This window comes from Sceloporus occidentalis, unplaced genomic scaffold, assembly GCF_023333645.1.
Source record: "Sceloporus occidentalis isolate IW3139 unplaced genomic scaffold, rSceOcc1.0.p SCAF_5, whole genome shotgun sequence".
Classification (NCBI taxonomy): Eukaryota; Metazoa; Chordata; class Lepidosauria; order Squamata; family Phrynosomatidae; genus Sceloporus; species Sceloporus occidentalis.
Window position 1 is genome coordinate 47,686,543 of NW_028316985.1, and position 25,694 is coordinate 47,712,236.

The 25,694-nt window shown below is 38.3% G+C and overlaps 1 protein-coding gene across 7 annotated transcripts in view; it reads left to right on the forward strand.

Annotated features, from left to right (window-relative positions):
- The window catches only part of MGAT4C (MGAT4 family member C), a 462,300-nt gene that overhangs the window by 421,100 nt on the left and 15,506 nt on the right, over positions 1-25,694 (forward strand). Inside the window, exon 2 of one of the 7 annotated variants that reach the window (XM_089526801.1) lies at positions 6,285-6,343. The exons of 5 other annotated variants lie outside the window; for them this stretch is intronic. In XM_089526801.1, coding sequence (XP_089382927.1) covers positions 6,323-6,343 — 21 coding nt within the window. In that variant the 5' untranslated portion in view covers positions 6,285-6,322. Of the gene's footprint in view, positions 1-6,284; positions 6,344-6,467; positions 6,512-25,694 lie in introns of those variants that run through there. One more of the 7 variants, XM_089526802.1, reaches the window with a different exon arrangement.

Below are 25,694 nucleotides of genomic sequence, written 5' to 3' on the forward strand. Positions count from 1 at the left end.
TCACTTTACTAAAAATGTACATAAATGAGGGGGAGGGGTAAGGGTTGGGTGTTTTGTATCTCAGAAACCTCAAGCATTACATTCATATTTCCAGTGCAAGGTATAATTTGTCTCAGAAGATAGGAAATGGCTAATTTTCTTGAGGATCTCAACTCCAATGAAATTCTTTTCCATCTTGAGTGCCATGGAGGACTGAAGCAATCAGAAGCTGTGCTTACCCCAATATTGCTTGCAAGTACTTAAACAAAGGTGCCCCCTTCAGGAAACTGTCCTGTTTGGCTGCTCTCAACACCTGTGATTAATGCATAACATTTTGTGATTAAATGTTATGTGACAGAAACTGCTCTGCTATATATAATGCAATGTGAAATAAAATAGTGGCAGGATGAAGAACATAGTGTGTTTGCAGCAGTGATGGTGCCAAAGATTATAATACCTTCAAAGATGAATGGATATCTTTCACTTGTACTGCTCATTGATATTTTGAAGCAAGCAACATTTTCTTTGGAACTGTTTCTTCAGCTAAAATTGTAATCTTAAGGCCTTTTCATAGTACACAGTTCTAACATTATGGTTCTACTTTAAGTGGCTTTGGCAATGCATTAAAGCTCTCTGGATGAGATTTCTTAAACTACAAACCCAAAGACCTCTCTCTTTCTCTGGTACTTTGAGTACTACAGCAGCAAATCTCAGGGTCCAAGTGGTCCATGTAAACTAACATGAAAGAAAAATTCTAGAAACTGTGTCCAGCTCTAAGTATCACAATTCAAAAGGATGTTGACAAGCTGGAGCATGTCTAGAGGAAGATGGCCAAAATGGTAATGAATGGAAACAGTGCCCCATAGGGAGTGATTAGGGAGCTGGGTATGTTTAACCTAGTTTCTATAATTCTGTGATTCTGTTCTATTCTTCTTAGAATGGGAGAGGGGAGCATGAACTAGACTGATATCTAAGACCACTTAATCCAACTCATCCTGCCTTGTGAGGTAGATATATACCCAGTCCAGTTCCTACAGGGAGGCAGTAACAGGGTTATATTCAAAGAGTTCCACACAATTTAGAACCCTGTGCACCAGATTGCATGGAAGATTTCATGTGCACAGCTGTATATATGGACAATTTGCTCCTGAGAATCAATGCAAGGTATGGGTCAACTGTGTGATGTTGGTGAAAGGATCAAAATTATCTCTCCACCCTCTGATTATACATTGGTTTATGTATAATGATTACTATTACTATAAAAGGATTGGGTATCTGGAATGTGTAATTTTCTCTAAATGTTGGAGTCCAAACTCAGGTGTCTTGGAAGTGGCATGTCTCTGAACTCCGCATGCCTCAAATGCTGCTAATGGGTCAGAGAAATTTATTGGAGAACTGAGGATTCAGTCAAACTTTTCATGACATTGATATTTTTGGAATCAAGCTGGGAGGAGTTCATGTGCCAACAGTCCGTATCTTCTCCTGAATGATAATATTACTCTTAGTTATTGGATTGCCACAATTTTGTCAACTCATAACTTGACAAGAAGAGCAAAAAGCATAATAAACATCCTAATCCATTGGTATTCATCACATTCTGCTGGGCAGGTGTCTATCTATTACAGTACAGGTGTCTTCCATTAAAAAAAATATGATAAGGGCTAGTTGGCACAGCTGGACTGATTTATAACATCAGCTTATTCTGAATGCAGAATTACACTGTCTGTCTCATGGGGGAAATGAAGAACAGCATTCTATTGAAAGGCCAAGTCTGAAGCCATGTTCTACTAGAAATGGACAAATCTGTCAATTTCATTTTTCCCACATTCATTTTTAACGCTAACATTCTTTCCATCAAATGCATGAAGAGAGAGAGAGAGAATGAAAAGAGAGAGAGAGTAATAATTTCCACTGGCCAAATTTTATGATTACTACTGTTCATAGCATGGAGAGAATCATGTTAGCATGGAGAGAATCATATACCTTCCTGTGATGTAGTTGTTAAAGCTGTGAACGGGGCAGAGCGGACATTGGAAAACAATTCTTCCCATCAGTTATTGCAAAGAATATGACCAAATTCTTCCCTATGCTCTTCTTCCAGAAAGGAATATCTGTGAAAGATGTGAGGTGATGGAAATACATATTGAATATCAGTGAAGGAATACACAGTGAATGGAAAAGTCTAGGAATGTAAAACACATGTGCATGCAAGTAAGCAGACCAGGCAAAAGGGAAATACAGATTGTTAAGCTCAAATATTACTTACCTGGGAAAATATGATAATCACTGATAATGCTGATAGTCGTCCTGATAAAATTCTCAAAATACATGTTTTTCAACAATTTTCTGAATGTTCTTTCCATCCCTAGTAGGCAGCTTATTCTGTGTCATTTCATTGAACCAGGAGACATTGGAAGCTAAGTCCTTGTTGTGTATCATATGACAGTGAGACATGAAGAGGCCATTTTCTGAACCTGGAAGCATGAGCTCTTTGCAGGCTTCCAATATGGTGCAGACTTCTACATCATTATCATGTCTAAGCTGGCCAAGAAAAGGGCATGTTATCCTGAAATTCACTCTAGGAGCATAACATTGATTATAGCCAAATATTTGAAAATATTTTATATTTGCACAAAATGTATGCATAAAACAGAATTTTCTGTGTAGGAAAAAACACTTTCTGCAGAGATTGCGCTTTTTCTGCATTAAAAAAATTCTGCATGGAAAATACTCTTCCCTATGAAATTCACACACACACAAAATGTTCACATTTTGTGCATCCCTAGTTGACAACTTGTTAGTTAATAATACTAAATCTTAAAAGACTTCCCCTGTTTCTAGCCAGCCATCCTTGCAATGAAAAAAAAATCCTTGCAGGCTCTTACAGCTTACATAAGGAAATTTCAGAAATAATCTTGATTTTTTCTTAGTTCTAAGAAATATCAGAAACATTGAGCTAAGAACAAGGTAAACCAGAATAGTTTACCCATTGGTTATTCTGGTTTTTGATCACATAAAAGATTGTTCTCTTACCAGATTTGACTTGTCAAGGGATCGGTCAGATGCAGTACTAGAAGCCTTTTTAGAGGGGCTGAGACACTCCTGGAAACTATTTATACTACAGTTAGAACCTTTCTCATTTTTCCATCCTCCACCATGACAATCACAACTTTCTCTTCTACGCCAGTGTATTAATAACTTTGCTTAACACTAACAAATAGAAAAGGCACAGATTTTTGAGTAAATAATGGTAGATTTCCCTTGTCCCTGCCCAAAATAATTAGATGAAGCTGTGCAATAGACTACAGATAAATTATGTGTCTTTCTGTGAATTTGTAAGGACTGTAATGAATTTGATTCAGTAGATGAGTAGGGATCACATTACTTGAAATATTCATGGAATATTCACTGTAGGTAACACATGCTTCTAACTTTCTGTCTCTCTCCTCTTAACAAGTCAAATGAGAAATAATAGTGCTGCTTATTGAAAAAAGACATATTCAAAAATATAGTCTAATGACTTTAAGCAATAAATTACTGAGATTATGAAGCAGTGGTTCACAATGTTATATTACTATGATTAAAATAAATCTGAAAGAGTTACCCCATTGGTACATGTGGATAATTCACATGAGCATTAAGAGACTCTACATTTGCATCTTATAGCAGACACAGAGCCTCTTTGGATGGATTTTAGGTAGGAATATAAATATTTTGAAAAGAAATTGCCTGTACTTGTAAATGCATCAAATTTGATGAAGTCCCAAGACAAAATGAGCCCTTTTGCATTCTGAGGTGAATTTCCCCTTGAAGTAACCAAAACTGATATTTCAACTCACATGGAAAGGGTTTGTTTGCTTTTTTAAAAAAAGTAATTTGCTATTTGGAAAGACAAGTTATGCATTTGTTTTGGCTTTTGTTTTGTTTTGTTCTGTTCTGTATTCATTTCTCTGAAACCATCCTATGTGTGTGTGGGTGAATCAAAGGACTGGGGTTTAGTTTCTGACAGGTCCACCTTCTAATCACAGAATACATTTTACCAGGAGCCTTTCTATCATTGTGCTTTGAGAGAGAGTTGTGTGTCTCATTAAAAAAAGAACTTCACTGTGTTCTGCTTTGGAAGTTTCTAAATTGTTGTCTGAGTGGTAGCAAGCAAGCTGCAAGCCTGAAGCTATTCTGATATGAAACATGTAACGTCAGATTCTGTTTATTTCCCTTCCTTTATGGCTTCAAACTGTGTTCTCCTTCCCCATATCAAAATAATTAATTCAGTCATTATCTTAGTACTTTTCTTGCAGCAAATCTTTATTTTGTTCATAGTGAATAGTTGAAATGATACTTTACTTTTTTTTAAAAAAAAAAAAACCCCTCAGTATTGTGTTTGTCTTCATTGTGTAGAATTTTGGCAGTAAATCCATCTACCTTTTTCCCAGTTAGCAAAAAAGAAATTATCTCTGAATTCCTTTCATGAACATTTCAGCTTTCATTTGGCTCTGTTACATTCATCATTCCATCAAGCAAGCATTATTTTCCTGTTTTCCAGTCTGTGCCTTGATTTTTCTGGTATAAATAACATGATATAAGGCAACTCATTTAATATACTTTAATGTAGTTTATGAATTTTGGGAAAGGGGTATAAATCTCATTTTATTTTGGTTCTACTCTCTTTGTGTTCCTTGTTGGGAATGCAAAGAATGCTCACAGATTTTTCTCATCTTTGATTTTAAAAAATGATACACCGAGACATCTAATTGAGAAAGCAGTTAGCAACTACAAGATTTTTCACATCTGGGGAAATTTTGGTAAAAAATAATATTAATAAAAAAGCTTTTTTAATACAGAAACAGTCAAATAGCAGCCTTTCCCACTAAAAAACACACTTTGTGTAAAGCCAAGTGTTTGTGGAAATAAGTGTTTCACAATTTTTTCAGTATGCAAAAAAAAATCAACATAATCTTGTTCAACAGCAAGAAAACATTTAATGTTACATGCTATTGCATATGAGTATGAAATCAGTGTTAATTTACATCACTATTTCTGTTTATCTGGATTACTACTACTACTACTAATAATAATAATAATAATAATAATAATAATTTTATGTTTAACTGTTTGCCTTTTGCATTCTCCTACTTATAAGAGGTCATTAAGAAGGTGTTAGGCTGATGCCTCCAGTTAGAATTTTAATTTTATTGAAAACCCCTAGCTTGTCCAGCTGCTGAGTATAAAGTAAAGTACCAACAGGAACCTTTCTTTGAGCCCACCTCTAGCAGGCTCATAGAATACAAAATACAAGAGAACAGGAGAAGACAACCTTGAGGGTGGGGAATAAGCTAGGTGTCCCTTGAACACTCTGAGGCCTGCTGCCCTCTTTTACTGGCAAATTTGGTGCTACAGTGGTAGCAGTGGCAAAATCAGTGCCTTCTACAATGTGAACAAGCCATACAGTACAGTGTGCAACTTGTCTGTAATGGACATTGCACCCCCAGAAACCTGCAGCAAGCCTATTCCATCTTTAAAACAAAAGGAATCACACACCTTGTTTACATCACAGAAAATATGGATTTTTTAAACCTATGTAGTGAATTGGTATTGTGTGGATGGTGTTTTGGGAGAAAAGAAAAGTGTGTGTGTGTGTGTGTGTGTGTGTGTGTGTGTGTGTGAATGTGCACACACATTGGGAGGGGTGTATTTTCCTACTATTTCAATAGAACATTACAAAATACTCTTAGAACACAAAGATTAGCTGAGCAGCCATGGGGGTCGAGCACAAAAGGGTTGAGCACATACCAGTGAAGCACAGTGTTGGCGTACATAAAAAGATTTTATATGGGGAGGGACTCTTGATGCAATGAGCAAGAGGAATAAAATGGAAGACAACAAAATCAGGAAGAAACATTCAAATAAAAGCACACTATCCATATAATTTAGTGAAACATGTTGATTCATTAATTAAAGTCTTGTTTTTTACAGCCAAAGTGTCTCTATTTATTATCTCTTTTGTGGATATTCACTCAAAAACATACTCATGCAGGTGGTGGCACTGCCTACCTCTATACATACTGTACAATAAAGGCTGATTGATAGATCCACTAAACAGACCCCCAAATGGGTGAAATCAAGGTTATTTGGGTAACTTCTTCTCTCTGCAGCATGCCTGAAAAGAAATTTGAAACACTGAATTTCCTTTCCTGAAACTTCAAATCTACAACCTTCTCTGCGTGTTTAATTTGCATTTTCCTTCCTTCACAGGGATTGATCTCATTTAGTGTTCTAATGTAGCCATTTATGTCTTTTCCTTCCAGTCTAGCTGCAGCAATGATTCCTGTAGCAAAATGGACAGATGGTGCATTTTAATTCATTAGTAAGTAATTATTTGGATGAAATGTGTTACAAAATGACACTAACCATATGAAGACAAACACTTTTTATGATCCATCTGCAATATATTCATCCCCCTCCTGTACCAAATCATTCATGTACTTGGTCGACGATTGCATTGTATGATGATTTGCATCAATGTTTTTTGGAGGTATGAAGTTTGATTTGCAAGTTGGTTGCTCCTAAATGTTAATGCTTGCTGTTGTTCAGAAGAAGGGGAGAAAAGCAATGTGGAAGACAGTGCATTTACCTTTTATGTATAAGCTGTTATTTGATTTAATGTTTAATGGCTCCTTTGGAATGGGCATACAATTTGCAGGCTTGAGTGCAAATCCATCAGATGTTTAGATAGCATTTTATATTCCAGAGGATGAGAGCAAATATTTGCAACATCTTCACTGGAGACTATGACCTGAAATACAGGGGCAAAAAAGAGCAGCTTCTGGCCAGTTCAGGGGAGTGGTGTGCAGACAATACACCACCACCACCCCAAAAAAATCCAACAGAAGCTGCTCTGCAACTGCATAAGGTGGACTGAAGCTGGCCAGAAAAGGAGCAGCAAAAAGCTGCCTCTTGCCAGTGGCATATTAAGGGCCTCAGCAGCAGCCATCTTCAGGACTGTGGTGACCAGTCGCTGCGATCCATGGCCGATTGGGGGCAACCGGGGCTGGAGTGGCCAGAGGCTTGAGCCCATAGGAACAAAATATTATTTATTACTATTAATTTCATGCAAACTCACAATGTAAGATTTCAGTAAGATACTGGGACAGATTATTCTGCACTGAAAGAATAATCTCTTCTAATTGTTCTCCTGACAAAAGCAAACCACTGAAGAGTATTCATTTAAATTGAGATTAAATTCCATGAAAGGTCTTATTTACTATTGGGTAATCTATTTCATACCAACCTGTCACTGGTAGGTTGCGCTGAAGCCAGAAACGTGTAGCTCAGAGCCAAAGTGGGTGGTGCTGCACCTTCTCTCATTTTTTGTGCCACCCTTTCTCCTCTTGCTCTCGGAATGTGGTGAAGTCTCCTTCTTTGGACATTTTCAAACAGAGACTGGATGATCATCTGTTGGGAGTGCTTTGATTGTGTGTTCCTTCATGGCAGTGAGTTGGACTTGATGGTCCTTGTGGCTTTTTCCAACTCTATGATTCTATCTATCTATCTATCTATCATCTATCTATCTATCATCTATCTATCTATCTATCTATCTATCTATCTATCATCTATCTATCTTTTTCAGTCTATTGCTTCATCTGCTTCACAAACAAAGTTCCAAGTTGCAAGTTCTCTTTCCATTGCTCTGGCTTCTTACTGCCTGCTGTATTTGCCCAGACGCCTTTAGGAGCTACACATTTATAGTACTTTGATTCTACTTTAACTGTTATGCAATATCCTATGGGATGCTAAGATTTTAGAATATTCAGCCAGAGAGCACTTGTGCCACACCAAACTAGGATTCCAAAGAATGCAGCCATAGCAGTTAAAGTGGAATCAGACCACTATAAATGTCCAGAATGAAAAGGCCCCAGATCTTTTCAGCTCCTGTTATACCAACTTTGTTTTCTTTCTTCCCTCCAGTTTTCCCCTCATGCTCTCTTCCTTACAGTCTGCTGGGGAAAGTACATATTAATCTTGCTGGAGTCAGTGTGGATTGCTTTCAGATGGAGTTAAAAATTAGACCTAAGGCTTTAGGTTGCCCACCTCTAAACCATTACTTCATTAAAAACAATAGAAATGAAATGTGTGTACAAGTGAGAAACATAATGCAGTTCATGTTCTTTATTCATCCTGACTTGTTTTCCCTGAAATCATCATCCAACATTCCAGCAATTTCTCTTTTATATGAATCTTATTTAATTCTCATTCCTAAATCTCATACATAGGCAGCAGAACAACTACCTCTGAAATAGTCATGATGATAACACAATTCTAGCATGTTGGCATAACTGTTAGTGTACCTTTCCTCAGTTCTTATACTCCAGGCCAGAAGCCTGTGGACAATAATGCATCGCAAGAATTGACATTATTGGGAAATGGTTCTTTTCCCTATCTTTCAAAAGAATGACATTTTTTCAAAATGAAGGCAATATAGACAATCTAATATTGAGTCCTAATGGAATAGGGTATTATGTCAATTACACTGCTGCAAATGAAATCCCAATCTGTTCTGCTATGTACAAATTAAAACATATCGAACATGGTTTTCATTTATCCCTGAAGAGCTTATGAACTGATGATATATGGAAAGCCTTTTGCAGTGAAGGGTATCTAGGAAATGATATTTTGGATTTTAAAACAACATTAGACAAGATACGAAGATTTCTGAGTTGTAGCCAGAAGGATTTATTTCTATGTATAATTATTCTGCTTAAAGTACAAATCAGTTTCATGGATAAGTTATAGATCTTATTAGTTTTGAATTTCCTGGAGCAGAAGCATATTTTGGAAGGTATGCCAACACAGGCATCAGCTATATTCAGTAAATGCCAGGAGTATTTCTAATTCTACAGAGAAGGTGCCATTTCGCTAGCAGAGAAAAAAAACATTAAAGTGTGTGGAGGGAGACAAGGAAGAGTCACAGCAAGATTCAAAAGCAAGCTGTAGGTTGTCTTCATTCATTCATTCATTTTGTATATTTAACGGTTTTCATTTGAGAGCAGGTGTTGTAAAACAACCCATACACATTTTTCATTGTTTTAATTTACCCCAAAGAAGCCATTTCAAAAACAGTCACGGAAAAGTAGTACACATGTTAATGTCTGTATCTAAATCATGTTGTGTTTTGATTTTTTTGGTGTGTGTGTGTGTGTGTAGCCTGTGAGATTGTTGATGCAAGTTATGTGCATGCCTTTCCATTATCCCTCATTGGTAGTAAAATTTAAAAAATTGGAAATGATACTCCTGTGTGTATTTGTAAAATTTGAAAAATGCATACATTTCAACAATGAACAAAAACATGCTTTGACTAGTGGAAGAAATGCATGAATATGTTCAGTTTAAGACAGCAGCATAAAATTCATACATTGAGAAAAGTGCATAGAAAAATCCACACAAATTTTTGTGTGGGAATTGGTGGGGAGGAGTCTTGCAACCAGACATAGAACTTGGATAGGAGGAGAATTCTAGTGTGATACCGAGAAACCCAACAAAAATGGGTATAGATTGATTTGCACATTTCTACTTGATAGTTGATCTGAAAGTTACTATTGAACTATCCTGCTGTTACTACTGCTGTTATCTATATTTTTGTCAAAATATAATGTATGTATAAGTAAACACAATATAGTAAATATCCATTAGAAGGTTTTAAAACAATAAAGATTATTGTAAATGATGCCAATGTTGGGGTTGGTATCACAATTTTGATCACACCAAATCAAATATACAGTCATCCCTCCATATTTGCGGATTTGATATTTGCGGATTTGATTATTCACGGATTTCATTAATATGTTCTCTCTAGAATGGTCTAGGTCCTCCAGTGCAACTCTGTGGTCAACTTTAACTAAAAGTTGCACTGAAAAACCATTTGTAGCTACTCCAGTGCCATTCTATGGTCAGTGTATGTTGGACATTGACCACAGAGTTGCACTGGAGGACCTAGAGATTCCTAGTGAGGTTTCCTCTCAGGTAAAAACAGTGTTTTTGTTATTTGCGGTTTTACCATATTCACGGGGGTCTTGTTCCCCTAACTCTAGCGAATATGGAGGGACAATTGTACTCCAAACTATTTAGATAGGTGCTAGCTACTAGGCCATATAACCAAATCATGTCTGAAAATATATATCAAGGCCATAATTGTGCACCATGAAACTTCAATCACAATTATTCCCCACACAGAACAATAAAATTGGTTGCAACTGGAGAAATAAGCTACCATTCTTGCACAAATCACTGTGTTACCAGGCCATAGAGTCTATGGGATAACAGAAGTGATGTTATCACATAGCATTATTTTCCTTGGCTTATTCTCTTGTAAATTGATGCTTCCATTTTCATTCTCCACACATTCACCTCTTTCTCTTTTCATCATATACCCAGTGATACAATCCCCGTTCTTCCTGTCTTCTAAATCTAGTTCACTCTAATTAAATGATCTCTTCACTGGGGATGAACTTTGTTGATAATTCCAAATACTCACAGTGGCTAACACATTTAAGTTTAGGTCTATGACCTCATAAAGTTCACAGATATTAGCATGCATGGGGGCTCATTTCATTTGAATCCTGCCCTTCACATCTAGAAGTCTGAATCATCACAAATGTCATGGGTGCCAAGGCATACTTTAATAATTTGCATGTGTTCAGACTGCCAGATTCTTCTGCTTAAGTAAAGAGCTAAAATAAAGTGAAACATGCTCTGCCACCTTTAGATGATGAAATGAGAGGTATACATCTTTTTCATGTAAAAGGGAGGATAGGAGTGGGAGAAAAAAAGGAAATGTGGCAGCACCTTTAATACTAACTGATTTTTACTTTAACATGTACTTTTGTGGTTATAAACCCAATTCTTTGGGTGCAGTTGGTCGCCATTGTCATCACTAACGATACTGGTTCAGGATCATGTGAAAGCTTTCAGGCTAAAAGCCAGCTGAAGTTCACATGAATCAAAATGATCTTTTGAACTGAGTTTCATTTCTATTATTGTCAAAATGCACACCATTTGGGTTGAGCTTTTTGTCCTGAATTCTATTGGTAGGATTAGAGTTAACCCACTTAGAGTAGACCCTCTGCATAAATGGGACTTGCATAAAGGTGGGTCACCATTCAACAGTTGTTTCAATGGGTCTATTCTAGTTGAGATTAGCTCTAAATGCTTCCTCTAACATTCAAGGCTGGGCATTAGACTCAAAAATGTTCAAGTGCCCAAAAGATTAGTTTTTCTATTTCCTATAAAACTATAGTTTTCCATAGCTGTCCAGTCTCCAAGATCCTTCAAACACATGGAAACTTCTAAACTTTGGGAATAAAGGGACTAATCAAACCCTGAGTTTGTCTGTCTATTATTTGGTATATAAATGTATACAAATAGTCCAGCTGCTGGCAGGAAAATGTTTTCACTTATTAAACCTGAGATCTATCTTGGACCATGTCACAGATCTACTGAGAGTTAAGCACCTTCATATGGGAACTATACAAGTGTGTGGTGGCACTGGGTCAAAGATGGACCATCAGCTTCTGATAATGCATTGTCCATAAACTATAAAACTGGCCAAGTTTAAAATTTAAAAATTATTAAGGCAGTTAGGGGCTTGTCAGACTTGTCTTCATAGCTCTTGAGCCATCCAAATTCTTGTGTATGCAAAAGTGGCCTTGCAAATTCTTGTCTACTATGCAAGAGTGGCCTTTATAAGCACACAGTGAAGGTGTAGAGAAACACTGCCAATATGGTGAAGCACTGTGCATATGGAACATTGAAGAAAGCCCGTGGCTAAAGTTTGTGGAAGCATTTTAGAGGAGAAAATGTTTTTACAGAAACTTGGCGGGTTTCCAGAGACATATAACTTTGTTCATGTGCTTCTTCTAGCATAATTGATTCTTTGCACGGAACTATATATCTAAGAAGTCCAGGGCTCCCTTGGGAAATAATGTAAAATAGATTAAGAGATTCAGCATGTGAAAATTGGTTTCCACTGACTATATTATTAATCTTTTTTAAAAATAAGTTTTTCATTAAGACCTCTCATTGAATGCCCTGACAGAAGCTTCCTGATCAATAAAAGAATTCAACCCCCCTCCCAAAAAAATGGGGTATTTGAAAACTGACAATTTGCTCTAGGTCAGTACAGAGATTTGAAAATCAGTTTATTCTGCTATGAAAACTTATTGGGCAATGCGTTTTCATGAATTCCGAGCCACATAATGGAATATAAATTGCTTTCAAGTGCTTCCTACATTCCATAGTTGTTAAATGCAGAATATATTCAATTCTGTGTAAATGCAATGCCTACCAAATGCATTCTGGTGGTGTCTCTTCAAGAATAATAGGTTATATACACTAGACTTATTAATCCAATAAATATTAAATCTATTGAACAGATGCCACTTGACTGACTACTATCCAATCAGATGGACCATGTTAGGAATGCCTCAGTTTATTTATGATTAAGAGATATATAATTATAAAATAGATGCTTTCAGAGTGGGCTGTGCAGTTGCCACAGTCCCCAGTTGTTTGGTGGCAAATTGGGGCTGGAGTGGCCAGAGGTCACTCCAAGCCACCAGCCTGCTTCGCCCTATAGAATCATAGAATTGGAAGAGACCACAAGGGCCATCCAGTCCAACTCTCTGCCATGCAGAAACTCACAATCAAAACACCCCCAACAGATGGCCATCCAGCCTCTGTTTAAAGACCTTCAAAGAAGGAGACTCCACTACTCTCTGAGGGAGTTTGTTCCACTGTCGAACAGCCCTTACTGTCAGGAAGTACCTCCTAATATTTAGGTGGAATCTCTTTTTCTGTAGCTTGCATCCATTGTTCCAACATACCTTCAAATATTTAAACAGGACCATGTCATCACCTCTTAATCTTTTCTTCTCCAGTCTAAACATATCCAGCTCTCTAGGTCCCTAGGTCACTCCTCATGCAGCATGGTTTCCAGCCCTTTCATCATTTCAGAAGACCAAAGGTTTAGGAGTTAGGGCACATCTCCACTATAGAAGTAATGCAGTTTGACCCCACTTTAAGTGCTGTAGCTCCTTCCTATGGAATACTAGGATTTGTAGTTTTTTACAAGGTCTTCAGCCTTCTCTGCCCAAGAGTGCAGGTACCTCTCCAGATTGTCAACTGCCTTTTTGAAATATGATGCCCAGAACTGGACACAGTATTCTGATCAAAGCAGAATAGAGTGCTACTATTACTTCCCTCTATCTAGACACTATACCTCTATGATGCAGCCTAGAGTCACATTGGCTTTTTTAGCTGCTGCATTTTTTAGCTGTTGATTCATGTTCAACTTGTGGTTTATTAGGACTCCTAGATCCCTTTCAAATGTACTGTTGTCAAGCCAGGTGTCTCCCATCTCTGTTTCATTTTTTCTGCCTAAGTGTAGTACCTTACATTTCTCCCTGGTGAAATTTTCTTCATGTTGCAAGAAAGTCTTTGACAGCTGTACAGTTTTAGAAGACTAACTGTAGCTTGTGACTTATTCTGCACAAAATTCACACATAGGTTTTTGCACAGAAAAGGAATTTCTGCACAGAAAACAGCATTCTCTGTGGAGAAAATATTTGTAAAGAGATATATTTTCTGCACATAAATTGTGGTTTCCTGCACAGAAAACAGTGCTTCTGTTTGTTTTTTAAAATACATCTTCAAGTTTTGTGCAGTGCCAAATTGCAAAGATTCCCATCAGTAAAGGATTATCCTTTAATATTCTTTGCATCCCTACATTAGACCTCCATACTGAAGGTAAAGTGGTCACTCTGAAGAAAGAGATGATGAAGAACTCTTAATCCTTTCTGATATAATTATAACTGTTCACACCAAGAAAATTTGGCAAAAAGCCCTAAAGGATACATTGAGTGGGAATTAAAATCCAGGGCTATTATGATAGCTTTCCCAGAAAACTTCCTGTCTTGTGAGAAACAGAGCTACAGACTCTCCTATTGGAGTGACTGCAAAGGCTGAGAATTGCTAGATATCAGGAAGTCCTTATAATAAATAATCACTTTACATGTAACGTATTAAAAATGTAGACATTTTGTGCTCGTTCACATCTGAAAAGGCTGTAACAAACTACAGTACTCTTTGAGTGCAGATCCTGTTGTAGTCTGGCTTCCCAACATGCATATTTACTGCTGGCACAAATGATGCAGCTATTTGATCTGCAATAGTATTTGTGTTATATATTACAGCTTTATTTTCTAGATCCTTTTTTTTTTTCATTGTGTGTTTGGGACATGAGTCTGTCTACACATCGAAGGCCTTGTTCCAGAGTATAACTCTCCTTCTTTTAGCTGAGATTTATAATAGTAGAACAAGATGCAGTGGTACATTCCAGATAAACCCAGCATAGAATCTGATTGCTGTCACTTTAAAAGGTTGTTGAGCAATTTTAAAACTAAAGTTTGAAAAGCCTTGACAAGGTGTTATGATGATCCATTTTGGAATGACTCATGTCTTAGGCTTGATACTTTAAATGTTCAATGTACCTAAAATAAAGATGGAATGGAAGCTGACATATGAACACTGTCATCTCTGAGAATTCCATATTATTGAACCATAGCAGTTAAAGTGGTGTCAACTTGGGTTATTTTTGCAGTGTGGATGCAGTAATAGACATGCATTATGTTTCTTATCTCATTCCTAGTTCATTTTATTATGTGCTTTCTGATTTACAATAAAATTCTATATCCAGCATGTGATATTCCGCCTTTCCCTATAGCCACAGTACCCCTAGTCTAGAGATAAGAATGTTCTGTTGACTTTCCCTGTGTTGCTAATATTTCTAAGTGTTATATCTTTTAAAAAATTATTTCAAACCACTCTAACCAGTTTGAAGCTTTGTCTTTATTTACAATAAACACTCAACTATGCCAGTTTTTAATTGTCTTTATATGCATGTTTTCATCTAACATTTTAATGGATTTGATTCTGAAAATTGTAGTATGGTGGGACAAAAGAGCTCTCTGATAGATGCCACAGAAAACTAAAATTTCCAGATTTCCATGGCATTTAAAGTGGTGTCAACCTGGATTATTTCTACATTGTGGATGCATCCTATATAGTGGTACTGGTGAACCTTTTAGAACAAAGTGCTCAAATTCAGTGGTGTTCCCTCATTGGGTGTCAACTGATGCTAGCCGGGGGACTTCCAGGGGCAGGACTTATGAAGGGCAGGATGTCCAGGGGACAAACCAAAGGCAGACTCTCTCAGCTTCAAGCTAGCAATAGCAAACCCACCTCTGACAAAATATGCCAAGAAAACCCCATGATAGGGTTGCCAGGAATGACTTGAAGACAGACAGACAGACACACACAGACACACACTCACAGAGACTCGATATCTCAGCCTTAGGCTAGCAATAGCAAATCCCCCTCTGATGAAACCGTGCACTGCCACTGCTTCCTTTTCCTCATCTTCCTCTTCTTCCCTCCTCTCACCAGTGGCGGGTGGGTTGCTGGAGGCATGGGGCTGGTGCCAGCGCTTTCTTTTCCTCCTTCTCTTCCTTCTCCTCCTCGTCCTCCTCCTCTTCTTCCCTCCCAGCTTCCACCAGCAGTGGGCAGGTGGCTGGAGGCATGCTGCCACTTCCTCTTCCTCCTCCTTCTTCTCCTCCTCCTCCTCTCCCTCCCTCTGTCCTTCCCTCCAAGCTTTCACTGGCAGGCTGGTGTCTGGTGGCACAGGACCGCTGCCGCTGCTTCCTTCTTCTCCTCCTCTTCCACTTTCCTCATGTCTCTCCCTCCCTCTTTCCTCCCACCAATAGCAAGAGATTTGAATCCCCACAGTGAGGTCTCCACATGCTGTCTCTGGCACACATGCCATGAGTTCGCCATGGCTGCTACATAGTGTTTAAATGAAAAATGGGGCAGCTACTTGTCATTTAGGGTATTCCATTCATACCTGCACCAAACTGGCAATGCCTCCCTTGTAATTAAAACAAGGAAGCAGTATTTTGCTAATTTTGTTGTTGAAGGAGGTAATGAATAATTCTAGAAATTTTTATTTCTGTGTTGTCAGAAAGTCTTTGAAAACTATGGAGTTTCAAAAATTATTCACAGATCTAGACTTACTCTCTGCAAAATTCTCCAGTTGTATTTTTGTGCAAATAACAACACTTTCTGCATGGCAAATGGCTATTTCTGCTCAGAATTTTTTTCCTGCATAGCAAATGCTGTAGTTGGAGACTAATTCTACACAAAATTCAGATTAGGTTTTTATCCCCACCCACCCCCCACCCCCGAAAAAAACATTTTTTGTTCAAGGAGCATTTTCCACACATAAGAAAAACAATTCTTCACAGAAATACTATTTAAATGTTGTATCTTTTGCAAAAAATACTGTCTTCAGCCAAAAAGGGGACAGATTTTGTGCAGAATTGTGAAGATTGCCATCAATCCAAGATTCATCTTGTTAGGGTTTCCCAATACTCAAGAAAAACATTTTCTCCAATATTTTTGAGCATCATTTCTATCCCTAAATTAAAGAATTAAAATCGGCATCGTGGCTTGATATGTGCTTCTGAGATTGAACATCGACATTACTTGGGGCATCATGAGATTAGAATGTTCCTCTTCCTTTCTTTATTTCCTGCTAGTCTGGTGGTAGTGATTTGGAGGTCTAGTATCAGTATTTGGCAATTTATTATCTCTCCAATGTGTCATCCTTGGAGAAAGATGTGCTTCACATTACAAATATGTTGTTTTTATGGTTCTTGTTTTTAACTTTTGCATTTATTTCAATGTAAGACAGTGATGAGTTTTTTAAAAAACAAAAACAAGAGGAAAGGGCCTATTAAATTAAAATGATGAATATGATTATGATAATGATATAAGGTTTCCCCCCCCCCCTTTTTCTCTGCCACTTCGTCAATGCTGAAATATCACTGTCCCAATTAACAAGGTCCCCAAGATATGCATTTCTCCCAGGCACTTGAATTCTTAGTAAAGGAAAAAGGAACAGAAACCTTCCCAAGAGATTTTCTTATTGCCTACAAAATAAAATTTGAAAGCATGATTGATCCGAATAGTTCTGAGTTATTTTCTCAATTCTGAGGAAATAGTTCCCTTCAACTTACACTGTCCACCAGCTACTAGTATATTTTCCTGTGCAAATCACTTCCTGGTGCTGCATCAATATATGCAAATACATGAGATGGGTTTTCATTAATAGTCTTCTGTCTCTAATACTGAACACTTTAGAAATTTATCTATAGCATTATAAATATTGAGTTTCTATTACATTATTTCCTGAGTAAATTGTATGCAGAAATGTTGCTTGATAGGTAAAAGACTAAATAACTACAAATGGTTCAGCAGAAGACTACAGTTGTTTACTCCATCCCATTGTGTTCACTAGAGCTTGTTTGTTAGTCTCTGTGTGTTGGGTTACAGCCTTCACATACAGCAAAACAATCATTGGCGCTTCCTTCCAGAGTATCCTTGGTACTGCCACTCCATTCAAATTTTCACTAGCTTGAAAATGCTTAAATAACTGTTGCCTACAAGTCATGGAACTGACAAGGATGTAGCCAGGATTTTAGGAAGGGGGGGGGGGGGTCCAGACTAAGTGCCACCATTATAATGGGGCTTGGGTGCCGCGGCGCAGCTGCACACACCATTCATTTTTCTAATGGAAGGGGGGGTCTGGACCCCAAGGACCCCCCCCCCCCCGGCTACATCCCTGGAACTGATCTATCATAGCCAATACAAGTAAATGAGGGTGAAATCAAACATTCCATTATGTAAATTTGATCTAGGAACTGCTAAAAATTAGCTGAAACACTTTGTTCCTCTCTGCTGAGGTGGGATGTGGTGGCTCAAGTGGTTAAGATGCTGACTCTGTTGATTGCAAGATTAGCAGGTTGGCAGTTTGAGGCCTGAGTGCTGCATGATGGAGTGAGTTCCCATCACTAGTCCCAGCTTCTGCCAACGTAGCAGTTTGAAAGCATGCAAATGCAAGTAGATAAACAGGTACCACTCTGGTGAGAAGGTAAACAGCATTCTGTGCAACCATGCTGGCCACATGATCACAGAGTTTGATACCAGGAATACCTTGAAATATATGTACTAATTTTGGAGGTTTATGTGTGTCTTGGAGAGGGGTGGAAATTGTAGCATATGCTGAGACTGATTTCAAGACCTTCACATAAAACTTAATACTATCCTTGTAAAAGATTTGTTGTTTTGCTGGGGGTTTTCTAAAGGAGATCTTTTCTTTGTCTGGAGTTCTCAGTTGATGAAGGCGATAGTACATAATCCTGAGGGCATGATGTGCAGACTTTTAAGAGCAAAAGTAGAAATATAAATTTGGCAAGCATGAAGAAAGGCAATCATATCAGCTGAAACATGCAGTAGGTTGATACTTTTTCAGGAAGAAGAAAATGCTAAGCACTATCAAATTCACAAGGAATTAAATGGCCCCTTGGTGTTTTTCTAAAGGAAGGATGGCATTTGATGTTGGTGAATACAAGTTAGTGCCAGCTTTTTATGATGCCATGTTTTTGGTGTGTTTTTAATCATTTTGATATTTAAATAATGTTCAATACTGTTTTGTAGCCCATTTCTAACCATATTTGCATCAAATTAACCTTCATTATGTTCACTATGATTGTTTAAATGTAATTATGCTTAAAATTGCAACCATAAGTGTTTCTTCAGCTGGTGATTAAGGAGGACTAAGCAAAAGTATTGTGAAATTGTTCAACTCCATCAAAAAGGCTCTTATCTTTTGCTTATTTTTTGTTAGTGTCTATGAAAATATTGGCTTCCTCATTTATATTATCATTTCTTCTTCTGTTCCTGTTTCAGTTGGCTTTGTCTGACATCATTACATACCCAGTCACAATTGACTACACAGAATTGTTATGAACCTTGATTAGCTGGGATCATGCATGAGACTGAATTAACCAAGTACAACCACTCTTTCTGTAGTTGAGCTTGATTTCCTTCAGTAAAGTCAGGTCTGTTCATAAGTTACGTTGTTTTGCAAGCTAAGGAGTGAAACACATGGGCAAAATAAAGTGGTTTCAAACCACTTTGAAGGTGGGGCATTTAGATGATGAACACCTCTAAAGCAGCTGTAAACCAGATTTAAGCTGCACTCCAGGGCTAAAAACAAATATTCCAATTTAGCCCAGAAAATGCACACCTTCAACCCTGTATATAAATGCCTCAACATCAAAGCAGTTCTGACGGATAATCCATCCTAATCCTAAACCTAAAGCTGCATATAAAAGCATGGGTGCAGGTGCACATTAAAAACGGATGCATCCAGTGTACCTAAGTGGTCAAGGGGCCAATTCAAAAAACATAGATGTAATTACAACATACACAAACCAGACAGTCCAAGAGGGGGACTCCATGGGGTGAAGAGAGATGAAGGGGGCATGCAAGGGGGCATGGTTTTGCTTTGTCAGTGTTTTACTGGGTACATCGATGCTCCGATGCCCTATACTGGTGAAGGATCACAGGTGTGACTATGTGGCCATTCAAAGGGGCAGCCATCCAAAAGGATGGCATCTAGGCAGCAGGCAGTCTTCACCAGTGTATTTGTGCATAGTGTACATGGATGTTGGGGAGGTGACAAAAAAAATTACCCACAGCATGGCTTGATGTGGTCAAGCCATGCACATTCAGGCCACCTTGGGAGCCTTCAATGCAGGCTGTGGGGTTTCAACCCACTTCAAGAAAATGCAGGTTCAAACTGCTTTTTCCTTCCCATCTCTTCTGCCCCTTAGTCTGGAATCCTGTTGGTGACATAACACTGGCATGATTCTCCTGTACATATGCTACTATATGTATACTGCAAAAATCCCTCCATCACAAATGATCTTTTTCCTCCACAACAAATCAGTGGCCAAGGTGGTTTCACAGCCAGGAGAAAAGAGAAGGTTTTCCCCTCACAGATTTCCAGTGAGTGAGTCTAAAGATTATCCTTTCTTCTCCAAGTTCTGGACCCACAAGTAGGCATTTCCCACATGCTTCTTGGCTACTTGTGATTACTCATGGGGTGGAATGCACTCGTTGAAAAAGTCAAAGCAGTAGAGGAAGAGGACAGAAAAATCTCAGCCTAAGCATATGATGATAGGGAGTGTTTTAACCCAAACCACTCATCATGCATATTTTTAGTGTTAATAACTTTATGAAGAGACTATTCTATTCATTGAGTTTCTTCATGGAACCAAGATAATCAATTTGCTAGAATTTCAAATCTTGTGGACAGCCTCCATGCATGGAGAAGGGATTTTTATTTACAAAGTCATTCTCTAAGAGAAAAGTGGCAAAAATGTGGAAAGAGGAGAGAGGGCTGTGTATAATCATTTGTTTTTTTGTTTGTTTATTCGTTTGTTTATTTATAAAGCCAGCTCACAGATAAAAGAATCTAATACCCAATTCAACATCCACTGAATAGGGCTATCATCATAGGCAAAATGATGCAGCTTCAGGTTGTGTTGGGGGCATGCTGTTCACATGACACATGGCCTGAACGCAGCCTGAAGCTGTGCAGAGGTTACATTATTTGCAAAGACCTGGGCCAAGAAGGAGTGAGTGGTTCAGGACCACAGCAGCAGCCTGGATTGGAACCAGGCACATGCTGTTGTCCTGGCACAAACAGCACTGGCGCAGTCTCTTTCCACTCTAGTTGGTCCATCTGTTTTAGGCCTAGGATTGTTTATATGACTGGTCCAAAAATTAGAAGGTGGCAATAAGTAGAATAAAGAAAAAGGCAAAGGAGCCACAGGACACAGAGAAATTATGCACGGGATATTTTGTTCAAATTTTTCCACTTTCTTGAAAACATTTCTACACTCCTCCCATACACACACTATATCACATCTTAGATTACATATTATAACTTTACATATACATATGTAGCAGAGATGCTAACAAAATCTCTTACTGAATTGCAAAGGTGTATAACGGGACACCAGAAAAAGTGCCCATTGTGCATTGGTGCACAATGCATTGAAACAAATGCAATGTGTGTCAGGACTGATGTTGTGCATATCTGTCTTGCTGTGTACCCATTCCATTGTGCCTCAGGCACTTTGTTGGCTCTGCTACATAGTAATGTTAACAGCAGCCCTATGCTGCTGTTACACAACTGCACAATTCTAATTCCTGTCCATACAAGTCTAGTTATAAAGATGTAAATTCCCAACATGATTCCGACCAGTCTTTAAACCTGAAAAATGAAACAGAAGAATGTTTAGTCCAGTATCGCTGCAAGCTGTTAAGCGGGTCTTTTGGTATAAAGGCAAATTATAAATTGAAAAACACTTAAATGAAATAAATACAAAATGTTCATGACAGTTATCTGTTCATGGAGAAGACTGAAGAGATTCTTTTAAAATGTTCTGGAAAAAAGACACCATTGTTTCTGAGTATAATTATGTCAACAAAGCAAATATTTCCTAGAAACAACCTGGGGAGGCACATCTGTGAATTCCAATATGTTCAAAGTGTCATCATATGTTATCTAAGCCAATAGAGCCTGACAGTTCTGCCCTAGGGTGTGATTTATACTTCTAAATCCTCCACATTTTGATATCATACAGGACAACATAGACAGAGCTATTCTAATGGCTGTAAAAATGTGGCAAAAGGGAGTAGTTAGCAGACCAGATCAGAGGAAGCAATGGTTCAGACTGCTAACGTGCCAGCATTGAATCATATTCAGATATTGCATCCAGGAGAAGGTCTTCCTTATATGTGATTGATGAGGATGAGGTCAGCTGCTATCTGCAATTCCCTTTGCCAAACAGAATAAACCATAATAGTTAATGATATATCTTTAGAGTGACACAAAGGTGGCCAATAGTGCACATTACTGTCACATGATCTTCATGTTTTCCATCTCTAATGCTTTACAAGCAAAGCCTTTTTAAAAAAAACAATGAGACTGCTAAGCCAAAAAACAGAAGGAAGCATTGTGAAGTCGAAGGCTTTCATGGCTGGCATCCATAGTTTTTTGTGGGTTTTTCAGGCTATGTGGCCATGTTCTAGCAGAGTTTCTTCCTGACGTTTCGCCAGCATCTGTGGCTGGTATCTTCAGAGAAGGAAGCATTGTTAATGTATATGTTGTACTACTAGTCTAAATTGCGTTTTGCATATTTTCCCTTTGAGTTTACCAGAATGAAGAACAATCTTAGTAAGTCTGGTGAATAAGGGTACTGGGGCTGGCAGTTTATTGCACCATTACACAATGGGCCTTTTTGATGTTGTTATATGCCTTTAAGTCTTTTTATGGTAAACAAATCTTAGGATCTTTATGGCAGGATTGATTCAAATGATGTTTGCCATTGGCTTCCTCTCAGAGTGTGGCTTGTCCAAGGTCAACAAGTGGATTTCTATGGGTGAGCAGGGATTTGAAATATGGTCTTCCAAAATCATAGTCAAACACTCAAACTATTATACCACACTGACTAATGATGACCTAGGTCAGGAATAAACTTATGCCAACAAGTCACTCTGGGGCAAACCAATTGTTATTTATATTAAAGTAAGCACAACTCCTCTTGTGCATCAATTCATTTTTTTAAAAGTAGATATTTCCAGTGCACAAAATTCACCACATTAAGTAGGAAAGAAAGCAAAAGAATAAATAATTATGCTTTACCCCTTGCTTACATACTATATCCATGAACCTTATCACTTATTAAACAAACCTGGCAAGCAAACAAAAAGACACACATTTCTTTTCCTCCCTCAGCATGATGTTAGTTCTCTTCAAGTTGTAAAAGCATGGGAGAGCATGGTAAAAACATCATTTTTGCCAAACAGATTTTTCCCTCTTGGCAAATGGTACACTTTTATGACACTTTTATCATATTCTCCCACACTTTTACAACCTAAAGAGAACAAAAGTGAATAATGTCATGAGGAGGGAGAAAAAACGCACATCTTTTCATTTGCTGCCCAGTTTATTTAATAATGCAAAGGCTCCATGAGAGTTTCTCCACAGGAATCAGTAGCTCTTTCTACTATATAACAGCATCCACACATTGCAGCACTGCGCTTGCATCATCGATGCACCATAGTGGTGGCCATGTTCACCAAGAAGAACCTGTTTTTAGCAAGTTCTTTTTGGTGCAGAGGGAGCCCACACGGTTTGGTTGCTGCAGGCTCCCTCAGGAGCAAAAATGGGTGGCTCCTGCCTGCCCTTTCAGGGCGGTCTGTTGAGCCCCTATGAATCTATGATAAAGTGGAGTATTATGCCATAATACAGTGTGAAAAGTCCCCTAGGTAGCAAACTTTAAAAATGAGAGAGTAGCAGGGAAACAGCAACCAAATGTTGAGGAGTTGGAGTGATGCCACTTAGAGGGAAGGTTACAATGTCTGTGACTTTAAAAGGAGGGAGGATAAGTAAGAGGGTAACATGATAAAGCTGTATACAATTATGTAAGATGTGGAGTGAGAGGAAATGAAGAGAGGGAAGATTTTATCTCTCATACTTCCAGAGCCATCCAATGAAACTGAACTGTGGGTAATTACAAACAGACAATAGGAAGAGCTTCTTCCTACAGGATAGAGTTAGACTGCCACAATGACAAACAATGACAGGTACCAACATGGAAAGGGATTATACACAACATTCATGGTGAATAAGGCTATCAGTGGCTATTTAGGTAATCATCATAGTCTCTTACTATGATGGCTATATGACCGTTTCAGAAACAAGGTTTTTCTAGATCTGAGGTGCTGAAGAGTATGAATGGACGTGTGCTGTTTTTAATTCTGCTTATATCCTGCTTTGGGATTTCTGGGAAGCATCTGGTTGACTGCTATGGGAAGGAAATGCTAGACTAAAAATGCTACACTCAGATCAAGCATAGTCCTTTCTCTTTGAATTATGTCCTTCTGTTCTTCTGTACATTTTACACTCTTGGGTAACCCAGAAAGGAGAATTAACACCCATTGGCACTGATGGTTTTTTGTCTAATGGGACATTAACTGGAGAAAGGAGCAGCTGCCCTCAAGATTTCTGGTACATCTGTATGGTTAGCAATTTTTAAGAAATGATTGCATGACTTCAGCCAGTGTGAAACCCCCATTTACAATGCAGTTGTTCCACTTGAATTGCAATGGCTGCATCCTATAGAATTCTGTGGTTTGGAGTTTGATGAGGCACTAGGGCTCTGGCTGAGAATGCTAAATAACTCTCCCTATATTGCTTATCACAGGATTCCAAAAGATGGAATAGATGAAGTAGAATTATGGCACTTTAGTTATGTAGTGTGAAATGGTCCCAGTCATGATGGCCAACATTCTGCTAATGGCATGGACACATGTAAGTGCAGTTTACATGTGTGTGTGTGTCTCTTTTTGGATGGGGCTTTTGCACACTCTTCCAAAATATCACCCCGCCCAAAGGGCCTGCTGCTGCTTATCAGTGGAAAGGGGAAGGAGGGGTAAGGTCATTCAGACCATGAAGATGTGGTTGGTCTGGGCTCATAGGGGAAGAAGAAGGGGGGTATTCCATCCCTGAGCATATTTTCATTTCTCTCCTGTCCATCTGAGTCCATCTGCTAATTTGTAATCTGAACTGGTTGCCCCTTACTTCACCCCTGGCAAGGCAGCAATTGCAGCCCCTTTGGGGGCTTGACAGCAGCTGGTGGAGGGGAAATGACACTGTCTGTGTGGAGCCATGCTATAATGCATTACTTTGGCTGTTTTTCCCTAGCTTTTACCTATAGTCATAGGGAACCTCATTGGCAAAGATGAAAGACAAAGATGAGTTAACAAATTATCCCGATGCAGATCTCCTAAATTAATAAGTAACAATATTTCTCCTACTTTAGCAGGTTTTTAAAAAGTCTGTCCAGGCTTTCTCAAACTTGAATTATTTAAACATATGAGGAGATGCTGCGCACAAGCCTCATATGGCCTCATCCCTTCCACATGTTCCACCTGTTTTTATAGCCTTCCACAAATTATGATGACTTTACACTCCTCGTGTGTGATTCCCCAGCATTTACCTTATTCATGCCTGAACAGGGAACATGCCTCATGACTTCATTTTCAGATGTGTGGAGCAGAATTAACAATTCAGTCTTGTAAGCCTCCTCCATTCTCACTGCACACCACTACCTTTGTCTTCTGGTTTTTGTTTTTGTTTTCCTGTCTTCTCTGCATTGCATTGTCTGTTGTGAGTAATTGCAGTTTTCAAAATGGAACAGAATAATTAAATTAAATATTAATTAAGTCCCAATTTTATCTTTCTATTACACATGCATCCATCTAGTTATTGGATTTTAAAACAGTGTTTATAAGTAGAAACAGCTTCTCTCTCTCTCTCTCTCTTTTGCAGTTCTTCCTTTAAAAATCCAGAAGGTTTTTCAATTCTGATATAACGTTTTTCATATAAATTCCCCCATGAAAGAAAATGTTAGGTCAGATTTGGCCTTAAGTCTGCTAAGCAGAAAAAGTGAGGGGTTGCATTTAGGTTGTTTAAAGGGAAAACTGTAGAACAGAGAGCTGAGAAACCTGCTGTGCATCAATGCTGCCATCTAGTGATTATAAATGTACAAATAAGTTTCCAGGCATAGGTAACCTATTGCTGTACCCTGCCAGTGGCATTACCATTTTAGTATATTCTAGGTGTCATTTGTATACTATCTTGCTTTTAAAATCCTGTACTTTTGCACTGCTTATGATAATTCCCTTTT